Source organism: Cimex lectularius, unplaced genomic scaffold (assembly GCF_000648675.2).
Source record: "Cimex lectularius strain Harlan isolate CLEC.00 unplaced genomic scaffold, Clec_2.1 scaffold162, whole genome shotgun sequence".
Classification (NCBI taxonomy): domain Eukaryota; kingdom Metazoa; phylum Arthropoda; class Insecta; order Hemiptera; family Cimicidae; genus Cimex; species Cimex lectularius.
Genome location: NW_019393086.1, coordinates 434,113 through 461,535, shown reverse-complemented (window position 1 = coordinate 461,535; position 27,423 = coordinate 434,113). Strand labels below are relative to the sequence as shown.

General features: G+C 34.7%; 1 protein-coding gene across 2 annotated transcripts; it reads left to right on the top strand.

Moving 5' to 3' along the window:
* Positions 1-1,149: 1,149 nt before the first annotated feature.
* LOC106666148 (coronin-7) lies at positions 1,150-27,423 on the top strand. 2 transcript variants are annotated; one of them, XM_024229882.1, is made up of 22 exons: positions 1,150-1,754; positions 11,022-11,194; positions 11,262-11,410; positions 11,588-11,774; positions 12,018-12,229; positions 12,291-12,373; positions 12,444-12,536; positions 12,603-12,765; positions 12,851-12,988; positions 13,194-13,622; positions 17,740-17,943; positions 18,014-18,199; positions 18,261-18,375; positions 18,434-18,547; positions 18,622-19,019; positions 19,085-19,275; positions 22,131-22,269; positions 22,328-22,534; positions 24,779-24,914; positions 24,970-25,097; positions 25,159-25,242; positions 25,329-27,423. In XM_024229882.1, exons 2-22 carry the CDS (start codon positions 11,035-11,037, stop codon positions 25,335-25,337), a joined length of 3,525 nt encoding a protein of 1,174 aa, XP_024085650.1. In that variant the 5' UTR covers positions 1,150-1,754; positions 11,022-11,034; the 3' UTR covers positions 25,338-27,423. The 2 variants fall into 2 exon arrangements, with proteins under 2 accessions (XP_024085650.1, XP_014248589.1); XM_014393103.2 differs by lacking the exon at positions 13,194-13,622.

Sequence of the window (27,423 nt, the reverse complement as noted above, 5' to 3'; positions counted from 1 at the left end):
CTCTTTATGACCTTACACACCTAGACTAATCTTGATCTATTGAGCCATATATATTAGTGTACAGAGCTCTTTGTTAAGCTTAAAGCTTTTTTATTAGTTATTATTATTTTATTTAAAGACTCCTGTTGTATCCTAGGTCAGCCTGCACAGGCCTTCGGACCTACAGATGGCATGTTCCGCAGTTTCCTCTTCTTCCTGGCAATATGTACAGAGGATTTTTACAAAAACACAAACAAATAATATACCCTGCGTTATTTATGTTGCATTAGCTATATGTGTGAAGTGTGCAGTGTCTAGTCAGCAGTCCTTCTACTATCCTAGGTTTAGTAGTTTTGCCATTTGTTTCTGCAATGATCTTTTAATGAACTTTTTCGCAACACCTTCTAATAATTGAATAAATTCTTATTGAACAGAAAACTTTTCACCCGATGGATCTATGTTTATGGCAATTTGGCAGTGAAAGTGTTCCGGGCTGACAGCTGTCATTATTGAATTATTGTTGGTCAATTTATTGACCCCCCCCCTGTGTGCCCTGATACCCAAACAGCAATTTTACTATGCTGTAATCATCCCTAACCATTGCCTCCAATGTCTGACAGGGTAAAAATTGGATGAGCTATTGGTACAACATGAACGATCCATTTGTATGAATTTCAAAAATCTAGTGCTGTATTGGGATTTTTTTAATGAAACACCATTGGTCTATGGTCAAAACTATAGGCATACTATTTCTGTAGCCTTTTTTTTTTTTTTTCACATTTTGGCAAGAATTGGTTTGAATTGGCAGATACAAATTGATCATAGAAAAATCACAAATTGTCTAGTGTTGAATACTGTTGTAAAATATTTTTGTATTTATTTTAAAAAAAATCTAATTTTACTTTGAAATGTTGAGAATAAAAATAAATTACTGCTTCTATACAGAATTTTGAAACTACAACGCAATATTTTAGAATACAGATTTTCTTGTTATATTTTTATTTTATTGTTTTATTTTTATTTAATATGTTATCATATTGATCATTTCAACGCTTATTTTTATTACAGGTTATTTATTATTTTTATGATATTTAAAAAAAATATTATGTACATAAGGTGAATTGGGGCTATGAAATGTGCCATAAGCTTTTAATAAATAATTAAGGCAGATACAATTGTAATAAAAATAAAATTGTATTCGTGTGAAAAATCTTTGTCGAAAGTGGTTGGAATTTGGAAATGGATTTGTGAATTTTTCCGGGAAAGAAAAAATAAATAAATGGAAAAGGGTGGCTGGGGCGGATTTCCAGTGAGACGTCGGAGCGGGGCGGAGGCCGGAGGACAGTAGAGGTTGAGGTAGTGGTAGGCTGTGTAGAGGGAGTGTTGTGTTGTTTGTTCCGAGTCGGCCATCTTGAAAGCTGGAGCCGGTGACAGAACGGCAAAATCGCGTCTTGCGGCTCGTCTCAGCGGCTTAAAAGCTCACGGCGAAGATACGACAGACGAGGAGTCGCTTTTTTCGATCGGCTCAAACGTTTCGAGGCAGCCCGGGGCCCGTTTTGTCCCGTTTCGACGCCGCCGGCTCTCCGTTTCCACGGGAATTTCTTCTTTTTTCGACTCCCGATCCCGATCACGGGGGTGGGATTCGGACTTCCTCCCCCTTGGAGAAACGCCGAAGGGTGCGGGTTTTCCCGTCGGTGAGACTCCCCTTTTTTTATGGGACTTTTCCACCTCGGACGAGGGTTTTAATCTTTTTCAAAACAGTTTCGACTACATCCGTGAGTATCATCCCTATTCACATCTACATTTATTCGTTTTAAGAAGGTTTCTAACAAAAAAAAAAAATAAATAAACACAATATTTACATTTTTTTAAACAAATAATTTAACATATGCTCTCCCAAAGCTTGTTCGCTTAGCCAGACATTCACTCCCACCCATTTAACTTTTATTTCCAATCAAATCTATCACCTCTACTGATAAATATCTCAAAACAAAACATTTCAGATCGATATTTTTTTAAATTGATAATATGATGATTCAACTCTCCATCATTCATTCCTTATTCAATGGCTAATTCATATTTTGGTTTTGCTAAAGATTATACGAACTGGTCGAAAACAGTTTTTTTTTACTTCAATCTTCCCTGTCACACCCATTCCGTCATTCACTGCAATGCAATTAATCACAGCCATTCAACCGCACACTCGTTCTGTCGTTCATTCAGATTCATTCACTGGTCCGCTCACACTATTTTCACGCTGGTTAACCCATTACATCAAAAACAATTCATTATCAAACTCGTTCACTTTCATTCGCTCAATCACACTCATTAATTCACTTGTTCTCTCGTTTTATGTAACACGTCAATTTATTCCATCAGGCTGGTTCAGTAGCTCTGTTTCATCTATTGTATCACTGTCACACTCGCTAATTCCCTTCTTCAGTCGCCTATCACACTCGTTAACTTACTCTATCAAACTCGTTCTCTAGTCTATCACACTCGTTAATTCACTCTTTAAAACTTATTAATTCACTTGTTCATTCGGTTAATTTATTCTATCAAACTGGTTCAATAGCTCAATTTCACCCATTGTTTCATTGTCACACTCGTTAATTCAGTTGTTCACTCGCTGTATCACATTCGTTTATTCGCTCAATCAAACTCATTAATTTGTGTTCACTCGCTCTGTCACACTCGTTAATTTACTCAATCCAACTTGTCAACTTAGTCTATCACACTCGTTAAATCACTCTTTAAAACTTATTGAATCACTTGTTCACTTGCTCTATCGAACTCGTTAATTTATTCTATCAAACTGGTTCAATAGCTCAATTTCACCCATTGTCTCACTGTCACACTCGTTAATTCAATTGTTCACTCATCTATCACACTCGTTAATTTATTCAATCAAACTCGTTAATTTACTATATCAAACAAGTTTACTAATCTAACACACTCGTTAATTTTTTCAATCAAACAGGTTCATACTAACACTCTTGTTAATTTTCAAAATTCAACTAGTTCATTCATTTGTTCACTCGCTCTATCACATTCGTTTACTCGCTCAATCAAACTCATTAATTCGTGTTCACTCGCTCTATCACACTCGTTAATTTACTCAAACTCGTTAATTTACTATATCAAACAAGTTTACTAGTTTATCACACTCTTTAATTTACTCGTTCATTCAAAATGAGCTTACTCGTTCATTCATTTGTTCACTCGCTCTATCACACTCGTTAATTTACTCAATCAAATTCGTTAATTTACTATATCAAACAAGTTTACTAGTCTATCACACTCGTTAATTTATTCTATCAAACAGGTTCATTCTAACACTCTTGTTAATTTTCAAAATTCATCTAGTTAATTTACTCGTTCATTCATTTGTTTACTCGCTCTATCACACTCGTTAATTTATTCTATCAAACAGGTTCATTCTAACACTCTTGTTAATTTTCAAAATTCAACTAGTTAATTTACTCGTTCATTCATTTGTTTACTCGCTCTATCACACTCGTTAATTTACTCAATCAAACTCGTTAATTTACTATATCAAACAAATTTACTAGTTTATCACACTCGTTAATTTACTGGTTCATTCAAAATGAGCTTACTCGTTCATTCATTTGTTCACTCGCTCTATCACACTCGTTAATTTACTCAATCAAATTCGTTAATTCACTATATCAAACAAGTTTACTAGTTTATCACACTCGTTAATTTACTCAATCAAACTCGTTAATTTACTATATCAAACAAGTTTAAATCTATCACACTCGTTAATTGATTCTATCAAACAGGTTCATTCTAACATTCTTGTTAATTTTCAAAATTCAACTAGTTAATTTACTCGTTCATTCATTTGTTTACTCGCTCTATCACACTCGTTAATTTACTCAATCAAACTCGTTAATTTACTACATCAAATTGGTTCAGTCGCTCTATTTCATCTATTGTCTCACTCACACTCGTTAATTCAATGGTTTATTTGCTCGATCCTAATTCATTAATTCACTGACTCTATCACACTCATTAACTTACTCTATCTAACCGGTTCCCTAGTCTTATCACACTCGTTAATTCACTACCAAACTTGTTTACTTATCAAACCCAATGTCCAAGTTTGCGAGTCAATCTTTTTATTGGCTCAAAAAATTCGATGATCTTTTCCGGATAATTTGATCTTTAAAATTGGAACACAAGAAGTTAGTTTCAAAAACTTGGCTTTTGCCAACTTAGTATTTGCTGGTATACGCTTGGGAAATGAATTATCAACTAGTTAACACCTTTGACATGATTTTAATATAAGTATGTACAATGTTTGAGTTGTTGTAATATAAACTTGATCTGCTACTTATATATAACTTGAAGAAAAATTATACACAAATTCTAAAAAAATAGAATATCCGGAAAAGGACACAAATAAATTATAATATATCCCTCTTCTTCTTGGAAATTTTTCGTTTAAGAAATTATAAATTTATAAATATAAACTTGAAGAAAAATTTCCAAGAAGAAGAGGGATATATATTATATATTATAATTTATTTGTGCCCTTTTCCGGATATTCTATTTTTTTAGAATTTGTGAACCCCTTTGCAATTTTGGCAGTTCGAGACGATCGTCGCTCAAGAAGAAGCCAAAGATGTTCTTAAAAGTCTTCTGAAATGGTTGTTCCGAAAGTTCTTCCAGTTCTTCTGAAATAATTATGAAACGTCACTGTGTACGACACAGTTGGAAAAGCGTAATAAATTTATTCAAACTGAAACAAATCTGAAAAACATCTAACATTAAAAATAATAAGAATTTTGAAACGGTAAAAAAACAGCCACCCTGAAAGTAGAGGATTTTGACATAAAAGGGACAAAATCTGCCAACCCGCTTAAGATACGGGTTTCGAATTTTTTTAAGCGGTAATATAAAAGGTCTATCAATATTTCTGTGATAGCTGCAATAGTCTTCTTGCTGTAGATTTTTTCAGACCAAAAGTTTCAAAAAAGCTCGTGGTAAACTTTTGAGTTTCATAATGAAGAAACACGCGTATCAAATTTCATTGAAAATGTTCAGTAGTTTCTGTGAAAAAACGTTCTGATGGTTTGTCCATTCCCACCTTCCTCCAACCCTGTAAATACTACCCGCCTGGGTCCCCTTAACACACTCAATCGAATTTGTTAACAAACAAGTTCACTCGCTCTATCACACTCTTTGACTCTCACAACTCTCTCTATCACTTTTTTTTCCTACGAGGGTTCGCAACCCTCGGGGGTCCGGTGTTTTTGGGAAAAAAAAACATTTGTAACTATGTCGGGTTCGAATGCAGGGCCGTTGGATTCGAACCCGGGACCTTTACCTTACAGTGATGAGCGCCGTGTCAAAGCCTAAACCGTTGCGGCCACCGACGCCCCCTATCACACTCGTTAATTCACTTGTTCACACCCCTATCACACTTCTTCACTCACTCTATCAAACCTGTCCACTCCCTCTAACACCCTCATTGGCTGACTATGCATACTTGTTAACTGACTTCTTCACTCTATTACACTCGTTAATTCACTCTACCACTCATGAACTCACTTGTTCACGCCCTCTATCACACTGCTTAGTTACTATTCGTTCATACCTTCCTCACTATTACACTCGCTAATCTTCTCCATCACACTCATTAACTGACTTTCAAATCTGTTTACTCTATCTCACTCGTTAACTCACTTCTTCACGTGCTCTATTATTCTTGTTAGTACTCTCTACCACACTCTTCAACTCATTCTATCACTCAACAGTTCACTGTATCACTCATTAACTAATTCTGTGACATCTTCCTCATTATCACACTCGTTAATTCACTCTACCACTCATTAACTCACTTGTTCACACCCTCTATCACAGTGCTTAATTGCTATTCATTCATACCTTCCTCACTGTTACACTCGCTAATCCTCTCCATCACACTCGTTAACTCACTTTCAAATCTGTTTACTCTATTTCACTCGTTAACTCACTTCTTCACGTGCTCTATTATTATTACACTCGTTAATTCACTCTATCACACTCCTTAACTCACTCTATCAAACCTGTTCACTCCCCCTATCACACTCATTGATTAACTATCCCACTTGTTAATTCACTTCTTCACTCCCTCCATTACACTCCTTAATTCACTCATTAACTTACTTGTTCGCTCTCTCTATCACACACATTAACAGACTCTAACCCTCTACCATACTCCTTAACTCAGTTTTCATTCCCTCTATCACATTCATTACTATCACTCTCAATAACTCACTCATTCTATCACAATTGTTAATTCACTCTTATCAAATTCTTTAACTCAATTTATGACATGTTATCTCACTATCACACTCATGTTCGTATTCTGTATCACCTTGTCTGCTTGTACTTTATTACAATAGGTCAATGTTATGCTTTCTGTCATATCATAAAACATTAATTTATTTCAGATTTATAGTTTTTTGTTTTGCGTTAGTACCAGTTCTTTAGAAAATATCGACCAAAATTCAAATTTGTAAAAACTATGACATTCGTTTTTGTGCTTGTTTTTTAAATTATTTTATTAATTTTTTTTTAACTGAAGGACCTATATTTTTAAAAATAGGGTGGTGAAAAATCTAAAATAAACAATTTGATTGACAACAAGTATATCTGGGCCATGTCAATCTTCATTTATTCATTCAAAACTTAATTATTATTAAATTAACAATTTTTAATCGTGTTAGGAACAGTTTTGTTATTTACATGTTTGTACCATGTGTTGAACCAATTAGCACAAATAGTTCTGTTATAGCCGCTATTGACTATCTGAAATGAGTTTGTCGTTATTATCCGCCTGGCCAAGGACAAATAAAAGGAATTGATGCCCTTGGATGTAATCATTCTAATGTATTATCTTGTAAAATGAGAAAATGATAATTCAGTTTCATTTTTAATATAAATTTAAATAGGCATTCTTTTTTTATATTTGTCTTTATTTTTCTTCATTACTAAAAGCATAAATTTTAAGCATTCATATAATAAAATTTTAAATAATACGTTGAAGAAGCATTCTGCTATTAAAAAAATGTTTTTCCAATCTATTGTAGGGTGTTTTCTTGATTGATGCCTTTGCAGTTTGATGGTCGGCTTTCGAGCAATCTCATAATTGAGTTTTTCATAACTCATAAAAATTTCATATAGCATCGTTTATAATTAGAAAGAACCAATTTAACGAACCAGAACTTTAATGAATTTAAACCTTTTAAATCAGCTTTTGTTTTAAAAGTTAACAATTATCTCTTGGGGGTAATGATTGGGCTAAATGACTTTAATAGGTGATATGATGAAAATTAATTAACCTCTTATTACTTAGTGATTTAGAATGGAAAGGGTACTGCGGTGGCCATGCAGTTAGGTCGTCTGACTAATATTTTCCACAATATCAGTTCTTGGTTCAAATCCTGGCACATTGAGAATAACATTAAAAAAAAATAGTATTGTAAAATAATATAACACCCAACAGTGATGCTAAGTGCTTAGAGGGAAAAGTTGGACATCACTTTTTATCAAATTTAATAAATTTTTACTGTTGATTGTCATTTTGGTTTTCAATTTTGGAATTTATTTTCTCATTCTGTTCATGTTGTTGATTATACCAATTAGGTTCAACATTCTGCATCATGTGTGCTATTTTAAATGACTTAGTCAGAGACCTTTCTGACTGATTCACTAATTGCATGATCGACTGTGTAATCTTTGTCATGCTTTTTCTACATGTGAATTTTACTTTTTTGTATTAATTTTAATGAATAACATTTTTGAGGTTAGATTATTTTGATTTAAACTTATTTCGCTATGACAGACTTCCTTCTTTTAAAAACATTAATTTGAAATGAAATTATCTCCTTAGGCTCAAGAGACTCGCTTCACACTCTTCACATACACTCACTCAATAACTAATGAATTGCACACTCACGAGCTCTTTCACATACACTCACTTAATAACTAATGAATTGCACACTCACGAGCTCTTTCACATACACTCACTTAATAACTAATGAATTGCACACTCACGAGCTCTTTCACATACACTCACTAATAACTAATGAATTCCACACTCACGAGCTCTTTCACATACACTCACTAATAACTAATGAATTGCACACTCATGTGCTCTTTCACATACTCATTCACACGCTCACTGTCACTTTCCCTATTGATCTTCTAAACGTCACACACACTCGATAAATAATACATTTCCCAGATGTTTGCTCCTTCAAATCCTCATACACAAACATATGTCCCAATCCTATATCCGTAGGGCCAAAGCCCTTTATTACCAAGAGGTACTGTCCACCACTCCCGATCCTAGAGCAAAATGGAAGCTCCTTCGTAACATTGGCATATGTCGCCCACCCAACTCACCATCTTCCTTTCCTGTCTCCCCTGAAGAATTAAACTCCCACTTTGTCTCCCCTAACTCTTCTTCATCAATGCCTGTCCCCATACCCACTCCCTCTGGACCCTCATTCAGTTCGTCTAACTTCTATTTTTCCTATCTAACCCCAGCCGAAGTCCTCGAGGCCATAACCAAATCCCACTCCAATGCCATTGGAGTTGATGGCATCCCTATCCATTTCCTAAACTCTGCCTCCCAATATTACTACCTGTTCTACTTCACATCTATAACTACTCACTCCAAAACTCTGTTTTTCCGACATCCTGGCAAAAAGCTCTTGTCCACCCTGCCAATAAAACCCCCAACCCATCCTCCCCTACAGACTACCGTCCCATCTCCATCCTCTCAAACCTGTCCAAGCCCCTAGAAAGATTAGTCCAAGTCTCCAGGCACCTTGAACAGTCCCATCTTCTCAACCCCCTCCAATCTGGCTTCCGCCAAGGTTATTCCACCCAATCAGCACTAATTAAAAATTACCAGTTAGCAATGGACCAACGGAAAGTTACTATACTTGTCCTTCTTGATTTTTCTAAAGCCTTCGATTCTGTCCCTCACTCTTCTCTCCTCTCTAAACTCGAATCTTTTTCCTTCTCCGCCTGCACCATCCGTTGGTTCCACTCCTACCTTACCAATCGCCATGAAGCTGTCTCCCTTCCCAATGGCCTTACCTCCTCCTTCCTCCCTCTAAAATCTGGGATGCCCCAAGGCTCTAGCATCTCTCCTATCCTTTTTTTCCATTTATATCAATGATCTGCCCGACTCCATCCAGTCCTGCAACTATCACCTATATGCCGATGACTCCCAAATATACATATCCTTCCACCCTTCCGATCTTCACTCGGCCACTCTCAAGATCCAAAAAGACCTAAACTCCATCAACGAATGGGCCCATAAAAATTCCCTAGTCCTCAATCTGTCCAAATCCACCGCCATAATTATTGGGTCCAGGCAACTCCTCAATTCCCTCCCCAGCATCCCACCTCTCATGCTAAATAACCATCCCCCTTCTGCTCTTTGGTTAAAAACCTAGGAGTAGTCTTTGACCAAAACCTTTCCTGGCATTCTCACATTTCCCAAATTTCCCGCCATTCCATTGCCTCCCTCAGCCTGTTTCGTCGGTCCTGGCTTCTGTTACCTTTCTCCACCCGCAAACTCCTTGTGTCTTCCCTTATACTTCCCTTCTTCGATTATAGCTGTGTGGCATACCGTGGTCTCGGAGGGGGAGAACGCGCGATTGAGCGTATTATGAATTGTTGCGTAAGATTTGTGTACGCACCCCACGGGGATCCCGGGTGGCGGGGTTGTATTCCCAACTTTCCTGGCTATTCCCCTCCTTCCGTGCATAGTATTTCCTAGGTTGCTTTCTTTTCCAGTCCATCCACACTCGTCGTCCTCCTTACATCATCCAATCCCTCCAATTCAACTCCTCACATCTCACTCGTAAGACCCGCCATCCCCATTCGACCTTATCCTTCTGCAACATACAACCCATACCTTCGAAAGATCCTTTCTGATCGGAGCCCCTAAACTCTGGAACTCCCTTCCCCTTTGTATTCGCTGCCTCCTTTTCCTCCTTTAAATCCCACTTGTATAATCACCTCATCTCCCTCCAAGCAGAGACCTCACGTTAACATTTGTTATTTTTATTTAATATTTTCGTAATTTTTTCTTCTGTCCTTCCTTATTGGTATACATTGTGCCAAGATCTTTTTTTTGTTTACTTTTAACTTTATAGAAGGAACTTCCTTTATTTAGTTCATGTAAATTATTCTTAGGGGACACCAGTACCAGAATAAAGTTATTTTTCTTCTTCTTCTTCTTCTTCTATGTCCAAACACCCTCATTATCACATTCCACATTACACTAATAATTATGCAGTTCTCATTCAATTATGAGCATGCAGCATGCACAATTGCGCATTCACACTCATTAACATCATATTCCCCATTCACATTTAACATTCACATTCTCTCACCAACTAATGAATTTCCCTTTCATGTATTGATACATAAACAATCATACACACACACACACACACACACACACACACTCACAATCACATTGCTCATTCACACTCACTCAATAAATATCCATTGCATTTTGCCATTCACTTGGTTTTTCACATTTTCATTCACAAACACTCATTGACACATCCTTCCTATCACATTCTATTCATCTTCAAATATTCACTCTCATTCAGTAACTGTTTTATTGCCCTTTCAATTGCTCTTTGACATACCCGTACATCATTCACTTTCAGATTTCTCATCCACATTTAAACAATCACACTCAATCAATAATTAATGTATTTCACATTCATTTGCCCTTTCACTTACTGCTACACAAACACTCATTACTTTACATTCACTACCACATTCACATTCAAATATGCTCATTCACAAATTCATCAATCCCCTGCCATCATACACTCACACTAATTCACATACTGATTAAAATTAGGAAAACTTGATTTTTAAAGGTGTTGTTAAGTTTGATGTCGACTTATATTGTTTGTCATATTACTATAAAAATAAATTCATTGTATCATCATAAATTAAAATTAAATTTTTTTGTTTGGTTTCTTTTATAGTTTTCTAGAAACTATGGCTTGGAGATTCAAGGCATCCAAATTTAAAAATGCAGCACCAATTGTGCCGAAGCCGGAAGCATGTGTCCGCGACATATGCGTCGGTTCGTACCAGACTTACGGGAACAATATCGCAGCATCTGCTGCTTTCATGGCTTTCAATGTCGACCACATCGGTATATTTGATACATTTTTTTAAAAAGTTATTTCAGTTTGATCTTTAAATCAAAATTACTCCTTTAGGTTCTAGCCTTGCTGTTTTGCCTATCGATGACTGTGGAAGAAAGAGCAAAATCATGCCACTGCTCCATGCTCACAGCGACACCGTCACGGACATGGATTTTTCAAATTTTCACGACGGCTTATTGGCAACAGGCTCTCAAGACTGCCTAGTAAGTGAATAGGTCATGTGTGTCCAGTCGTAATATTGATTTTTCACCTAAAGGTCAATGCACTCAGGAGATGCGTTCATTTCTCCGTAAAATTATTATAAATTAACTATATTGTTTTATTTCAAATCTGTTAGATTTTTTAAATATAATTAAATTTGACCAAGGATAACATTTAAGGTGAAAGTCTGGCATATTCCTGAGAAAGGACTCGAGGAAAATCTTTCCAATGCAGAAATGACCTTTTCGCACAGACAGCGTAGAGTCGAGTGTGTTAAATGGCATCCGACCGTCGATTGCCTCCTCACAACTGCATCGTATTCAACTCTTACTCTTTGGGACATCACTTCTGAGAAGGAGCTATATAGTAAGTAAAATATTGTGTCGGGACAAAAATAAGTCAATACGTGATATCAGCATGGTTAGTCATGAAGTTCTTATCCTTTTGTGATTGCAGCGCTGAGTAATAATTGGTCAACAATTTATGTGAAAAAATAAATCATTTGATTTATCACTCTTTGTCTGATGACTTTCGTTTATAATTGTTTATTTTAAAGAAAATAATTGAATTGGCATTTTAAGACTTTAATAGAATCCTGTTGATTTTTAGGCTTGACAGGTGATCATGGATTGATTCAGAGTATTTCGTGGAAGGGCGATGGGACCAATATTACATTCCATACAAAGGAAAAGACCGTATGTGTAGTCGATCCCAGAGCGGACAAAATCACCCATTCGACAGACAGCCACCAGAGTATTAAAGATTCCCGAGTCGTATGGCTTGGTGATACGAACCGAATACTAACGACTGGGTTCAATTCGGTAAAATAATTTTTTCTTTTCATCATCGTTATCAGTTATCTCATCTTGAATTAATTAACAGGCGAGACAGCGAGAGGTTTATATCCGCGACTTGAGAAATTTCAAGACTACTGAGAAAACTTTGGTCCTCGATAGTTCAACTGGGTAATTTTTTTTTTAAGTTTTGACATATTAATATTAATTGTAATTTAAAATTTTCATAAATTATTTACAGAATTTTAATTCCGTTGTTTGATCCGGATACTTCGATGCTATTCCTCGCTGGTAAAGGAGATACTACCATATCTTATCTTGAAGTTACCGATAGGTGAGTTCCTTCGTTTTTCCATTTCTAATTCAGCATATTAATTTTCTTTCATATATATTTTTTTAGAGAACCGTTCTTGGTAGAGGGCATAAGACATACCGGGGAGCAGACTAAAGGTGCTTGTTTAGTGCCAAAACGTGCTTTAAGCGTAATGCAAGCCGAAGTGAACAGAGTACTTCAGCTTACTTCCAGCTCAGTCATCCCAATAATGTATCAAGTACCAAGAAAAGTATGCATTAAAGTTTTTTCTCTTCAAATTATTGTAAAAAAACTCATCAATAAGTTCTAATTTGTATTTTTTTTTTATGTTACAGTCTTATAGAGATTTCCATTCTGAACTTTTCCCGAATACTGCTGGGTGTGAGAGTAAAGTTTATCCAACTCAGTGGTTCCAAGGGATGGATGTGCCTGTTCCGAAGATCAGTTTAAATCCAGCGGACAAACAAGTGAAGGTAAGATTCTTCAGTAAGACCCTATCAGTTTGGTTATGTTTTGTACTCAGTTTGAACCCTTTTTATGTACATAAATGTGTACAGATACATGTGTAGTTTTAGAATTTATGTAACCTATGTTTTAAAGAAAAAAAAAAAAGATTTACAAACTAGTAGTAAATCGAAAACATAAAAAATTGTGTCTTTTTCTAATTATTTTTCATAGCAAGTGCATCGGGGAAGTTTAGCTAAAATGTGTCAAGAGATAGAAGATAATGTGGCAAAATCAGCAGCCAAAATCAACGTGACAAAACCTCTTGACCCACAGCCGAAACCTTTCCGCAGCAACATCTCCAATACGAGATGTTTGTTCGAGAAGGATAACAATGAAGCAAATGAAATAAAGAACAAGAGAAATTCGGCGGAGATAAAGAAAGAAGAAGACAACGTTAAGATACAGAATGGGAACAACGAAGTGGTCATGCCTCCGAAACCGTTGCCCCGCGTGTCAAGGACTGGTTCGATATCGGAAGTCAGCGATGAAAATGTACCGAAACCGGTCGCCCGACCTCGGACCAACTCGATCCAAACTGCACAAAACCCCACTCCGCAGGCAGGCTTTATCCGTTCGATTAACATCTCTGGTGGATATAAGGTTAGAAAGTGTGTACGAGCACTGTTTGGCCTATCCGAGTTTGGTGTTGCCGCCATGCGTTTTCTTATTGTCTTGTCAAAAATCTTTTTTTCTGCACGTTTGAAATGTTTTGTCGTTTGTTTGAGAGTACTGCATGTTTTACAGTCACACCAAAGAGAAAAGTATTACATTGGATGTTTTTAAATTTTATTTTATTTTATTTATTTAATTTGAATTGAATTTCATGTTTCCCAACTTTTCAGCGCTTTCAATTATTTTTTTAGATATTTAAAAGATAGTTATTAATAATTATATTTGGTTTAAAATGATAAATAATATTGGAGGGACCGGAAAGTAATGCTGTTTTATTACATTAAATTCAAACAGATAAATTTTTCAGTTTTTATTTTTAATCAAAGATATAATTACCCTCGTTATCAACAACCTTTTGCCATCCTCTGTATCAATTTTCAATATTAGATCGATAAAAATCAATTGGTTTCTGAGCAAAATATCTAGAGATGGTATTTTGGATATCATCCAAATTTTCAAATTTTTTCAAGAAAATGTAGCGATTGGATTAAATTCAGATTGCACAATATCAGGCGAGTATGGAGGGTGAGGCACCTCCTACCCCAATTCATTAATTTTTTCTAGGGTTCGTCTTGTGCAGTGTGATCTTGCATTATCTTGTTGTAAAATAACACCTTTTCTGTTGACAAACGCTGCACTTTTCAATTAACGATTGATTTACTCGATCTAATTATTCACTGTACAGGTCTGCATTCACAGTTTGTCCAGGTTTCAGCGCTTCAAAATTAATCGCCCTGTGAATATGCCACCGAACACTAAAAATTGCGTGTTTTTGGGTGTAATCCTAGCTTAGCTGTACTTTTCCTGATTCATTTGCAGCCTGCCTAGCCTTCGGCATTTTGGCATTATCTTAGAGGACCCATTGTTCACCTCCAGTGATCAAGCGATCAAAAAACATTTCTATAATTTGCCGCTGTAGCAAATGCCTGGTCAATTTCCTTTACCAATTTGCTGCAAATGTTCTTGGATGGTCAACCAAAGTTGGTTAAGAGTGTTTGACAGTTCCTCAATTGTCTGACATGGATTTGCTTCCATTTTCTGCCCTTAACATGTCATTGTCTAAAGTTGTTGGTCTTCTGGATCGATATGAGTTGAAAAGATCAAAATTACCGGATTTGAACAAAGAAAACAACCATTGGCATTTACAAATGTTAAATGCACATGGATAAACATCGCAAACCCTTTTTAAAAAAGATCGTTCCTACTCACGTTAAGTTTGTTGTTACCCAAGGGTTATAAACTTAACAAACATGGTACTAAATAAAGAAGAAAACAATTTATTAAAAAAAAAAAAAAAAAAAAAAAAAAAAAAAGAGAACGGAGCATAATTTGCTGGAGCAGAAAAAAACATTGCAAGGAGTTAGGGAATGATTCAACTCCTTGTACAGTTTGAATATATTTGAATCCACGGCACGAGAATTACAACTCTCCCGATGACGAGCCATCGTAATATGAAGAAGATTGTAAAACATTTCAGACCACGCTGCAGAATTATCCAAAGAGAACCGAGCCACATTATACCTCTCCGCAAGAGAATTCCAGGATTTGAACCGGGATATGCTACCCTTAATAACTTCAAGTGATGTGATTTTCGCCAGGCAAAAATGAGTCTATATAGTGAATGGTAATTGTCTAACAATGAGTCCGAAATTAAAAGTATTTGCTTCAGCCAGGAATTTTTAATTTAATTGTTTTATAGGCGATCGTAAGCAAGTTTGCGCCAATTGCTTTAACATCGAGCAATAAGTCATATAAAATAACGACTAATTATCGACTAAAGATTAAAATAGCATGCCCTTATTAACAAGGACTAGAAAAATATACAGATTGGGCTGAGGCAAATTNTTTTACCCAAGGGTTATAAACTTAACAAACATGGTACTAAATAAAGAAGAAAACAATTTATTAAAAAAAAAAAAAAAAAACAATGTGAGTGGGAACCATCTTTTTAAAAAAGGATAGAACTCCACACTCACCCCATCATTTATAATTTCTAAACATCACAAATGTTTTTGGTAGCAACCAACTACTCTTGTGAAACTCAAAAAGCATATGATTCCGGGTATGTACCTCTTCTGGTATTTGGCTAGCCATTTTACCATAAATTGCAAAAAAAAATTAGGATTAATTATTTACGAGTAAACAAGTCATTCTAACCTTAAAATGTCTCTGGCACGATTTTGAAGTGAACGAGCTGATATATGTACAAACGAATATGACAGCTGAAATGGCATTGCTTTCCAGCAAGTGTTGAACAAAACCTGCTCTTCTTACCAAACAATCGTCGAACAGGCAGAAATACTTGGGAATTTAAACTAATTAAAAGAAATGAAATGCATAACAAAAGCACAAGCTTATGACAATTCTTTTCTGATTTCTGCTTTTTGCACACTTGACAATTTATGGACTGTTAGTTTTTATATAATATATATTTTTTACTATAAAAACCTTAAATTATATCGGGTCATAAAATAAGTCCATAGCATTGTTGAATGGTAAATTCAATTATAATTTCACGTATTCGTACATTTAATCAAAAACATATCTGTTTTATTCTACTACTTGTTGCCATCCTCCCTGTTATTTAGAAATTTTGCCGTTCCAGAACTCATTGGTTTTTGAGCGATTAACTCCTCGGTGTGTTTGCAGTACGCAAATGGAGAACAGTTTTTTGTCACAAGAATTATTTTGCAGAACCAGGAATAACTGAAAATCTGAATAGTAAATTCAGAGGCTCCAATTATTTCTGGTGTGTCTGCAAGGACACATGAGGGCGAGAGTTATCCTGGTGAAAAATCTTCTTGCATTTGGTCAATGCTTGTAATTTTTGGTCAATTGTTGACTTTAATTCGCTCCAATAATGTGCTGTATACACTAGAATTAACAGTTTGATTGGCTGGAAGAAGCTCGAAATAAACACCCCCTTCCAATTTCACCAAATAAATATTGCCTTGTTGGGGTGTAATCCAGCTTTTGGAAATATTAACACAGGATTTTCCTCAAAATTTTCCTTTCCCATTGTTCTAACCGTTCTAACCTCCAAAGAATCAGTCACTCCAGTCTAAAATCTTTTTAACCATTGGCCAGCTTTCTAGACTTTCAGAATTGAACTGTGGGTTTCAACTAAACTTTCTAACCTCCAAAGAATTAGTCACTACAGTCTAAAATCTTTTTAACCATTGGCCAAGCTCTCTAGACTTTCAGAGTTGAACTGTGGGGTCCAACTAAGCATTCTAACCTCCAAAGAATCAACACAGTAATCTTTCTAACTATTGCCCAAGCCTCCTATTTGTGCGGAATCGAATTATAGGATCATCTAAGTGCTCAGACTTCCGAAGAATCCATCACTCTAGTCCAAATAACTTCAAACCATTGCCAAAGCTTCCTAATTCATATCCATCATTACTACCCGACCTCCAACCTACAATTGCCATTGTCCTCAAAACCTAAACAATTTTATACAGACATCTCAATAAAACCCTGGATCTCCTTGTCCAATATTCCTCCAAGACCTCTAAGCACCAAATGGCCTCACTATTTCTTCCCCAAGGGGAAAGGGGGAATAAAAGATTATAGGAGTGTCATTTTTCTTATTTTATTACGACTATCAAACAGGAATACAAACACACCTGAAAGTTTTTTTTACATTCGTATTTAATCAAATATAATTCACATAGATAAACAGTGTTCATTGATGCTATTTATTCTAAATAGTAGTTTTCATGTTGTTTGTTTGACACTTGAAAAACATGCATAAAGAAATTTAATAATTATTATTTATTACAAATATTATCTCAGCTTCAAGTTTTTATTGTAGAATATTATGTAAATTTAATTAATTAAGTTTGTCTAGTAGTTGATATATATATTTTATTATAGCATTGTTTTTAAATTTAAATATTTATTTATTATTTAGGTAGTAACTTAGCATGTTTTGATGTGCTTATATTTTATGTAAATTTTTAATATTATTACAAAGAAATTGTTGCTCTCTTCAACTAAGCTTCAAAAGCTTTGTGTTACAAGTTTTAAATATTGGTTGTAGCCAAGACTTGGACCAAAACCCTTTACGCCCCCGAAATTCAACGAAAGCGACGATGTCACCGAAAAGGTTGGACAAATGGCCCTCGACAACGATACAAACGTTTCCACCCTTCCTGATGTAGTTAACACAAACGCCAACGGCGTTAACGGGAATGGCGAAAAATGCCTTGAAACACAGCCAGACCCAAATGAAAACAACGATGAGGTTTGTCACACCGAGAGCAATTTCGTTTTACTCTCGCATGATTTTTTATTTGTATTTTTCAACATATTAGGAAGATGGGATCGTTAGCAGTACACCATCTCCAGATGATCCGGAAGAAGGCGGGGGCGATTTGGGCAGAGGCGGCGTCAGAGCTAGCATCGCAGAACGTAGGAAAATGTACGAAGCGAGATCTTTGTCTATGCAAGAGCCAGCTAATGTCTCTCCTGCTCCGTTAAGAAGAAGGGATTCTTTAAAGGTGATCCTTTTATTAACCTGAAAAAATATTCTCATTTTTAATCAATTGTCTATAAATTTAGCATTCTAAGACTTCTGGATCGATTAAGGAGATAAAAGAAGACGAGTCTAGTCAGAAACCTGTGCAGAAGTCCAATGCCGCAGCAAATGCACCAAAACGGACCTCTACTGTTTTTGGTAATATTAATTTTTTTTTTTTTTTTTTTGGTAGTATCCATTAACTTGTGTTTTTCAGGTCGGGTTTCAAAATATAGACATCTCAAGGGTACACCTGCCCATAAGTCACTTCATATTGACAATGTACGGAATGTCAGCAGACAGATATCAGGAGAATGCGATGGTTTTCATTGTAAGTCTCAAGTTTTTTTTTCTCTCTATCCGAATCTATTTGAAATTTTTAATTCGTTTTATTTTTTTTTCCAGGCAATAAGGATCGTGTGGCAGTACCTCTTGGCGGACCGGGTGGTAAATTGGCCGTTTTTGAACTCAACCGCCCCGGCAAGTTGCCAGACGGTGTCACCCCGACACTCGTCAATGCCAACACGATTATGGATTTCGCCTGGGATCCTTTCAACACACACAGGGTCGCTGTTGGATGTGACGACGGCACTGTTAAAATCTGGGTCATTCCAGAAGGAGGTCTGACCGAAGTGACAAACACACCTGAATCAGTATTACAGGCACATACTGAGAAAATCTACTGCCTCAAATACCACCCTTTGGCTACCGACATACTCGTAACAACTTCGTACGACATGACCATCAAAATCTGGAATCTTTCAACTTTAGAATTGGCCGTGACCCTTAATGCTGACGATCAAGTATGCTTTTCATATTTTTAAAATATCACCGTATAATTATTTTCAATTTTTTGTTTTGTTTTTAGATTGTTGCCGTGGCATGGTCAGGATGTGGAAAATACATTGCTGCGGCGTCAAGAGGGTCTGTACTTTCTGTATATGAGCCGAGGGTTAGCCCTGATCCGATCAGACAAGGAAAAGGACCAGGGGGCACTCGAGGCGCAAGACTTGTTTGGGCTGTGGAAGGTCAATTTATAGCTGTCATGGGATTTGACAAGTAAATTTATATTTTAATTATATTTAATGTTTTAGTATATAGTATACAATATTTCATTTCCCTTTATCTGTCTCTTATTATATTCTATTTTTGTCAGAGATCAGATTTTTTCGTTAAGAACTATAAAGTCTGGCAAACTGAAATTATTGCCTCTAGAATTATTAAATAAATGAATCTTAGCTAAATAAAAATACACTACCTTCCAAAAAAAAAAATAAAATAAATAAATAAAATAATTATTTGGAGATCGTGAGATGCAGTCTGGCGTGACGTAGGTTTTAGAAAAACATTTTCTTTATCGTGCCAACATTTCGATCTTTATTGAGATCATCTTCAGGGCTCAAAGTGTTTGTTTTCCGTGTAGATGTGCCATTCTTGTCTGTTGTGTTGAGAGCGCCCAACACGACAGACAAGAATGACACATTGGCATGATTGCATTGTAACGTTGGGACGATAAAGAAAATGTTTTTCTAAAACCTACGTCACCCCAGACCGCACCTCATGATCTCCAAATAATCATTGGCTTATGGTCACTAAACACCACGCATTAAAAAATAAATAAAATAATTAAAAAACCCCACCTGGTTGTTGCATGAAAAATAGATAACTTTGAAAATGCACATTTGCCAGTCACAGACCTGCAATATGTCCCATTTTTTTTTTTTTTTTTGAAATTTTACATTGAACAAAATGGCCTATGAGAAGGTCTGCTTCCAATCGTCTCCAACCCAATTCAATCAAAGAAAATGTGCATAATGATGCAATAGTTCAGGTAAATCAAATAACCAATGAAAAAACCAAAGGAAGAGTATACCCAAAAAATGAATTTCACATGCTTCAACACGAAAAAAAAAACACTTGAAAAATAGTAACATAAACCAAATAAGTAAAAAGCTCACCCCTGTAATGGTATTAAAAAAAAAAAAAAAAAAAAAAAAAAATCAATGAAAGAACCAAAGGAAGAGTAGAAATTATAAATGATGGGGTGAGTGTGGAGTTCAATCCTTTTTAAAAAAGATGGTTCCTACTCACATTAAGTGTATATTGTATGTATATTACTTAATGTGAGTAGGAACCATCTTTTTTAAAAAGAAAGGAAGAGTTTACCCAAAAAATGAATTTCACACGCTTCAACACGAAAACAAAAACACTTGAAAAATAGTGACATAAACCAAATGAGGAAAAAGCTCACCCCTGTAATGGCATTAAAAAAAAAATAACCAATGAAAAAAACCAAAGGAAGAGTATACCCAAAAAATGAATTTCACACGCTTCAACACGAAAAAAAACTTACTTGAAAAATAGTGACATAAACCAAATAAGGAAAAAGCTCACCCCTTTAATGGCATTAAAAAAAAAAAAAATAAAATAAAAAATAAAAAAACTGAAAAAACCAAAGGAAGAGTATACCCAAAAAATGAATTTCACACGCTTCAACACGAAAAAAAACTTACTTGAAAAATAGTGACATAAACCAAATAAGGAAAAAGCTCACCCCTTTAATGGCATTAAAAAAAAATAAAAAAAAAAACCAAAGGAAGAGTATACCCAAAAAATGAATTTCACACGCTTCAACACGAAAAAAAACTTACTTGAAAAATAGTGACATAAACCACAAGGAAAAAAAAAGGAATGATTTTCTGTTCAATCTAGATGTGCCATAAAGGTCTACCTCTTTCAGCGTCTCGAACTGAAGAGAGCTACCGAGTCCTTCCATTGTTGGGAGGGGGCCTTCAGCCGATGATGCCTGAGGGTCTGTAAAGACGCGATAGGCTTTTTAAAATGTTTTCATAGCTTCAATCATTCATAAGTAAATTAAAAATTCGGGAACATGTTAATTTTTGCACTTTTTACGAAAACTTCAAATTGAGCTGTGCTATGGATACAACCTATAGCAATGGATAGGAAAATTTGATAATCTTTCAATTGGTCACCTTCCAGATTGCCTGATTTCTTAACTGTTTTTGAATTATTTGCATTTTTTGGGCACAAAATGTCGTTTTTTCCTGCTCGTGGAAAAAAACATATCACTTTTGATTTTATCATTGATAAACCTATTGTTTCAATGCGTTATTTGAAGCCAAACTGCCACAACTGTGAAATGGGAAGGAAAAGTTGAATTTCCGTGATGAGGTAAACAAGTGGCTATTGACAGTAGAAGCATTTCGCATCCCAAAAGGTCAAAGTAAATGTGTAATCTGTCAAGACCTATTTTCTTTAAGTCTATTTTGACGAAGCAATAATGAAACGACAACCACAGTAATCTTTCATAAGTAGAACAATCAATAGGAACGACATATCATCAGTTCACTTTTCATGTTGTTTGTTAACTTTTTTGAAAAAGTCCTTGGAACAAAAGTTTTGGAGCATAAAGTTTGCGAAAATATGACAGTTCAAAATTTATGCATTCTGAAAATCAGGAGAGTTTTGAGCATTAGAAAACCACATTTTGTGCCCAAAAATTGTGAATAACTCGAAAACGGTTGAGAAATCAGGCAAAGTGGAAGGTGACCAATTGAAAGCTTATTAAATTTTCCTATCAATTAATAGGGCGCTGCTCCAGGATGATTTTCTGGCTTCACAGCTCAATTTGAAGTTTTCGTAAAAAGTGAAAAAATTAACATGTTCTCAAAATTTTGGATTTACTGATGAATGGCTGAAGTTAGGCAAACATTTAAGAAGCCATCTTGTTCAGCGTAAAATTTTCTATAAAATGAGGCTTAGTCTGTGACTTAAAAGCTGAAGAAATATGCATTTCCAATGTTGGCCTTTTTTTTGTGCAAAAACCAGTTGGTCGGTTTTATTTTTTATGAGCAGTGTAGTATTTTCATGATAAATATCTTATGTTTATTAAGGGTATCAGAGAGGCAAATTATGGTCTTTAAAAGTGATAACTTGGATAACCCTTTGACTACAGTCGGACTTGATGTTTCTCCGGCTATTCTCATACCTTTTTATGATGAAGACAGCTCCACCCTTTTCCTTACAGGGAGGGTAAGTCTTGACATGCTTTATCTCCTCTGTCCTTTGTTAATCTGAAACTTTATCTCAGGGTGATTCGACGATCTACGCTTTTCAAGTTTGTGCCGAGGCGCCTTATTTGAACGCGTTGAGCCATCATAGATGCAGCTCGCTTCATCAGGGGCTTTCATTTTTGCCAAAGAACTGTTGTGATGTAACATCTGTAGAATTCGCCAAAGCTTTAAGATTGACAAATACAACTATCGAACCTCTTTCTTTCACTGTACCTAGGATTAAGGTAAGAGAATAATAATTAACCCCTTGCCTTACAAGTTTGTTTCTAATGTTCCAAAAATCATCCATTTTTTTATGTCTGATTTATATACTTTAAGACATAAATTTAGTTCTTTCACATTTTTTAAAATTAGCTTTTATTTATGTGCCAAATTGGCATCTCAAAAACGTTAAATTATTAGCATGAGTTAACTCAGGCAAGTCAAAAAATACAGAATTTGCAATAAACCAAATAAAATGTATATTGATTGTTCAGAAATCTTGAGATGCGGTGGTGTGATGTAGGTTTCAGAAAAAATTGCCTTTATTGTGCCAAAGTTTCGATCTTTATTGAGATCATCTTCAGGGCCTGGGATTTACAAACATTGTTTAAATTTAACAAATACATGTAGGATGTGGATAAAAGTGATTTTATACAATGCAAAATATATTTTTTATATTCAATCAAAGTATTTCTGCTCACTCAAAGTGTTTGTTTTCTGTGTAATTGTGCCATTCTTGCGTGTCGTGTTGAGAGTGCCAGTAAGATGTTGCTGTTTTATGTTTATTGGATTTTGTAGGGGTGGGGAAGGAAGTTGAAAACAACAAAGCAATACACTTTGTAGATACACTCGTATAAAACAACCAGATGGCACATTAATCACAGATTGGTACCAAAAACCAAGAAACACAGATCGCTACCTCAACTTTAAATCTCACCATCCTCTTCATACATAAACACAGCCAAATGGTTACTTCACAGAATGATTGCCCTAAGCCATGAATCATTTCACCACAAGAACATAAAGATATATAAACAGATCCTCCATAACAATCTCTACCCTAAACACACAATTAACAGAATAATCAACAACTACAACTCAACACTAACATCATCCACTATTACTAATAATACTACATCAAATCTATCAAATACAAACAAACCAACATACATTTTCATGCTATTCATTCACGGCCTGTCACATAAATTAAACACATTTCTCTCGTCCGATAACTTTAAAATAGCTTTTAAAAATTATAAAAAATTCAAACACTTTTTTCCAAAATTTAAGATCCCACACCAATAACAAATAAATCTGACGTAATCTACAAGATCAACTGTTTAAACTGTCCAGCAACTTACATCGGTCTTACATCCCAATATATGGAGTAAGTATACAAGAGAGTAAAGCAACATATCTATGATTGCAAAAAAACCCAAGCAAAATCCTACTGTACTAGCTACCCACCATTTTGAACACCAACACAATTTCGACTTCAACAATCCAAAAATATTACACACAGAACAAAACAAATATAAACGTGACTTTTTAGAAATGGTTTACATCACCCGAGATAAACGCAGCATCAATTGCAGAACAGACACATGTAAACTCAGTCAACCAATCCAAAACCTTTCAACCCAAACACTCAGACAATCCTTTTAAGATGCCAAAATGGCCTAGTGATTTCCTCCCTAGTGAGGAAAATGAATAGTGTTGTGATAAAAGAGTAATCAATGGATTACTTCTCCACTCTATGCAAAATTTACAAAGACAACTAAATTGTTCTGGCACTGTTTAACATAATAAAAAAATCCATAATTGACTGTATTAATTATTAAATTCACAATTTTTCATGGTCCGCTTGACCAATTAATATCTATATTTATATTTATTAATTGGTCTAATTTATATTAATATATATTTAATTAATTAAGGTTTTTAAGTGGAGATAAAAAAGTCAGTGTCACGAGCGGGATTCGAATCCACGACCTTCGGCTTAATACGCCGCTGCTCTACCACTTGAGCTATCGTGACTTCGATCTACTCGGGCAAAAAGGAGGGAAAATTCAAAAGGTGGGGTTGAGATGGGGAGTTGGTGTCCCTGTGGATCGAAGTCACGATAGCTCAAGTGGTAGAGTAGCGCCGTATCAGCTGAACGTCGTGGGTTCGAATCCCGCTCGTGACACTGACTTTTTTATCTCAACTTAAAAACCTTATTAATATTGACTGTATTAATTTTTTTAATTAATTATACTTTTTATCAAATGTCTTGGTTGTGATGAAAAAGCTTGTGTCACAAGTGGGATTTGAACCCACAACCTTCAACTTAATACACCGCTGCTCTAACCACTTGTCACGATTGTAGCTGAAGGTCGTGGGTTTGAATACTGCTTATGACACTAGCTTTTTATCTCAACCAAAACCTTAAATAAAATGTATAATTAATCGTAATAAAAAATATATATTAATTTTTTTTTTTAAAGAGTGATCTTTTCCAAGACGACTTATTCCCTGATTCAAAAGTTACTTGGGAGCCGACCATGACGAGTGAAGAGTGGATCAATGGCGGCAACATACAGCAGCTGAGGATCAGTTTGAAGCCTCCTAACATGGACAGCTGTAAGTCATGATGAACTCCACAGCAGAACAAAACGTTGTATTATGTTTATTTTAGTGTCAGAAGCACAAGGGACTCCAGCAAATGTTCACAGTTTGCCAAATAACAAAGAGTCAAAAGCGAGCAATGTCATGACAGGGCGTATGCCGTGGGCCGATCCTTCAGTCAAACACAAACAAGAACAGGTTTTTTTTTTTAATTTTTCAGTTTAAAATTTTAAAACTGTTCACTTTTGTTTTGTTCTAGATTCAAAAATCTGTCAGTAGCCGTGTAGAGATAAATATGAAGTTAGAGCAGGATAAAATGGAAGGTGTTGACGAAGTAGAATGGGTAACTATTATTTTTATATTAACAACATAAATGAAAATTTCGATGTTTTATAATAATATTGTTTTTCCTTTTTTTCTTCTCCCCAGAATGAATGAAACATTTTTAAAGAAGGAATATGTAGGTTGTTAGAGCATAGAAATGCATTTTTTAAGGAGAAGAATACAGAAAAAAATTTACCCCCTTGGAATGTACTTTGCAACATAATTATATTTATACTAAAACGCTGAGACGTAAGCAAAAAGAACTTGTTATTTATATCGCACGGCAATTCATTCACTAGATAAAAATACAACGTAAAATAAGCTCTCTTTCTCTTTCTCTCTCAGGATTTTTTAATAGGATTTTTGTCAACCAAAAATTATAAGACTGAGAGTATTTTTTTGATTTGTTTTTCTGCTTTATAATAAAACTTAGTCTGATCGGCATGTTTACACTTTAAAGGGAAAAGGTGAATCTCAAGAAAAAAAAGACAAATTAGCGACTAAGAGAGAATATACAAAAAGAACTGTGTGACTTCGGAATTTGAACGAGCAGAATTTTTACAGTTTAGAAATTTTCATTAAAAAAAGCTAAATAATTAAAAAATATAAAGTCTAGAAAAATACTTTTTAAAGTTAAAACTTAAAAAAAAAATCGGTAAAAATGTAGTTAAGATAGTCAAGGCTCAATATTTGTGTGTAATATTAAATTGTATTCACTAATGAAATGATTTATAATAGATATTTTATAGTAGATGCACTTTTACAACTTCGGTAAACATGAAATTTTCATGCTGATCGTAAAATATTAATGTAACGCAATAATTCATATCTGAGGGGAAAGGTAAATATTTACTCCCGACCTCGACTTTGTTTTATAATTTGTTCAATTTTTTATTGTAATTTGTAAAATACGCTGCAAACCTGACATTGCCATAAGTTCATCATCCACATGTACAGTTGATGACAGAATACAAAATGAAAAGGTGGATTTGTGTTATACAAATTATAAAATTCTCTATTTTAAACCATTTATTTTTTCAAAAACACCAGCACTCCTTGGATTGATCCTCTGATGTTGTGAACCCCATTAAAAATAAAATCAATCAATAAATAAAAACAACAATCTTTTGTTAAAGGAAATATTTATTTTTTTATTTATCTGCATTTAAGAAAACCTTACCCGTTATGAAGATCAATATTTTGAGAATTTTTTATTTCTTGTTGTACATTGAGTTAACCGTAAAGCACTGCATACATTGGATGGCAGGCAGTTTTTATTTTCTCTCAAATTGCCAATTAATAAAATTTAAAAGATGTCACACAGTTCTTTATATGAAAAGTGAAACAAATTTATAAAAAAGCACATTCCTTTTGTTTTATGTTTTTTGTATTAAAATTTAACACCTCTGCCAAAATGACAAAAGAAAAAAATAAAAGTTTACATGCAGTTATTAGCATGGTGTTGATTGTTGATTATTATCAAGTAATATTATTTTTAATTGTGAAATATGACAATATTTTAATTGAATTATCTGTAATCTTTATCTAGTCATGGATTGAAATGGTAAATTGGATCATTTTTTTAAATAAATATTTTTATTGTCTAGTGTGTTCACCCGGTGATTTCTTTGTGTATATATTTTGAATGTATTATTATGAATATAGTTTTTAAGTAATTAATTATTGAAGGGAAAAGAAAATTAATTTAGTTTTAGTTCTATAATCGCTCTCATATAATATTAAATAACATATTGCTTGATATTAATATATTATAAAAGGTAAAAAGTATGAAAACAGTATTCAGCTAAATATACTCAATACTTAATTTATTATAATAAATATTTTATATATCGATATTAAACTGAACCATCTTTAGTGCCATTTTCAGTTACCAATGACCTTTATTACTCAAAAGAAGGCAGAAATGCTCAGAAGTGGATTCATTCCTTTTCTTTAACTTTTATTTTGGTGTCTTTCATTTGGTGCATTGCATAATAAATTTATACTAAAAATAATACTAAACACACGCACCTTTACCCCTTCTCTCGTTAATTTTTTAAGTATAGTACAGTTTGCTTTTTAAACAAAAGACAAAGAAAAAAGAAAAGTGTGGTCTCAATTAGTTTTTGTCATGTATGTAAATTGCCCCGTATGTTGTTGAAACTATGATGATAATAGATTGAAACAAGCAAAAAAAAAA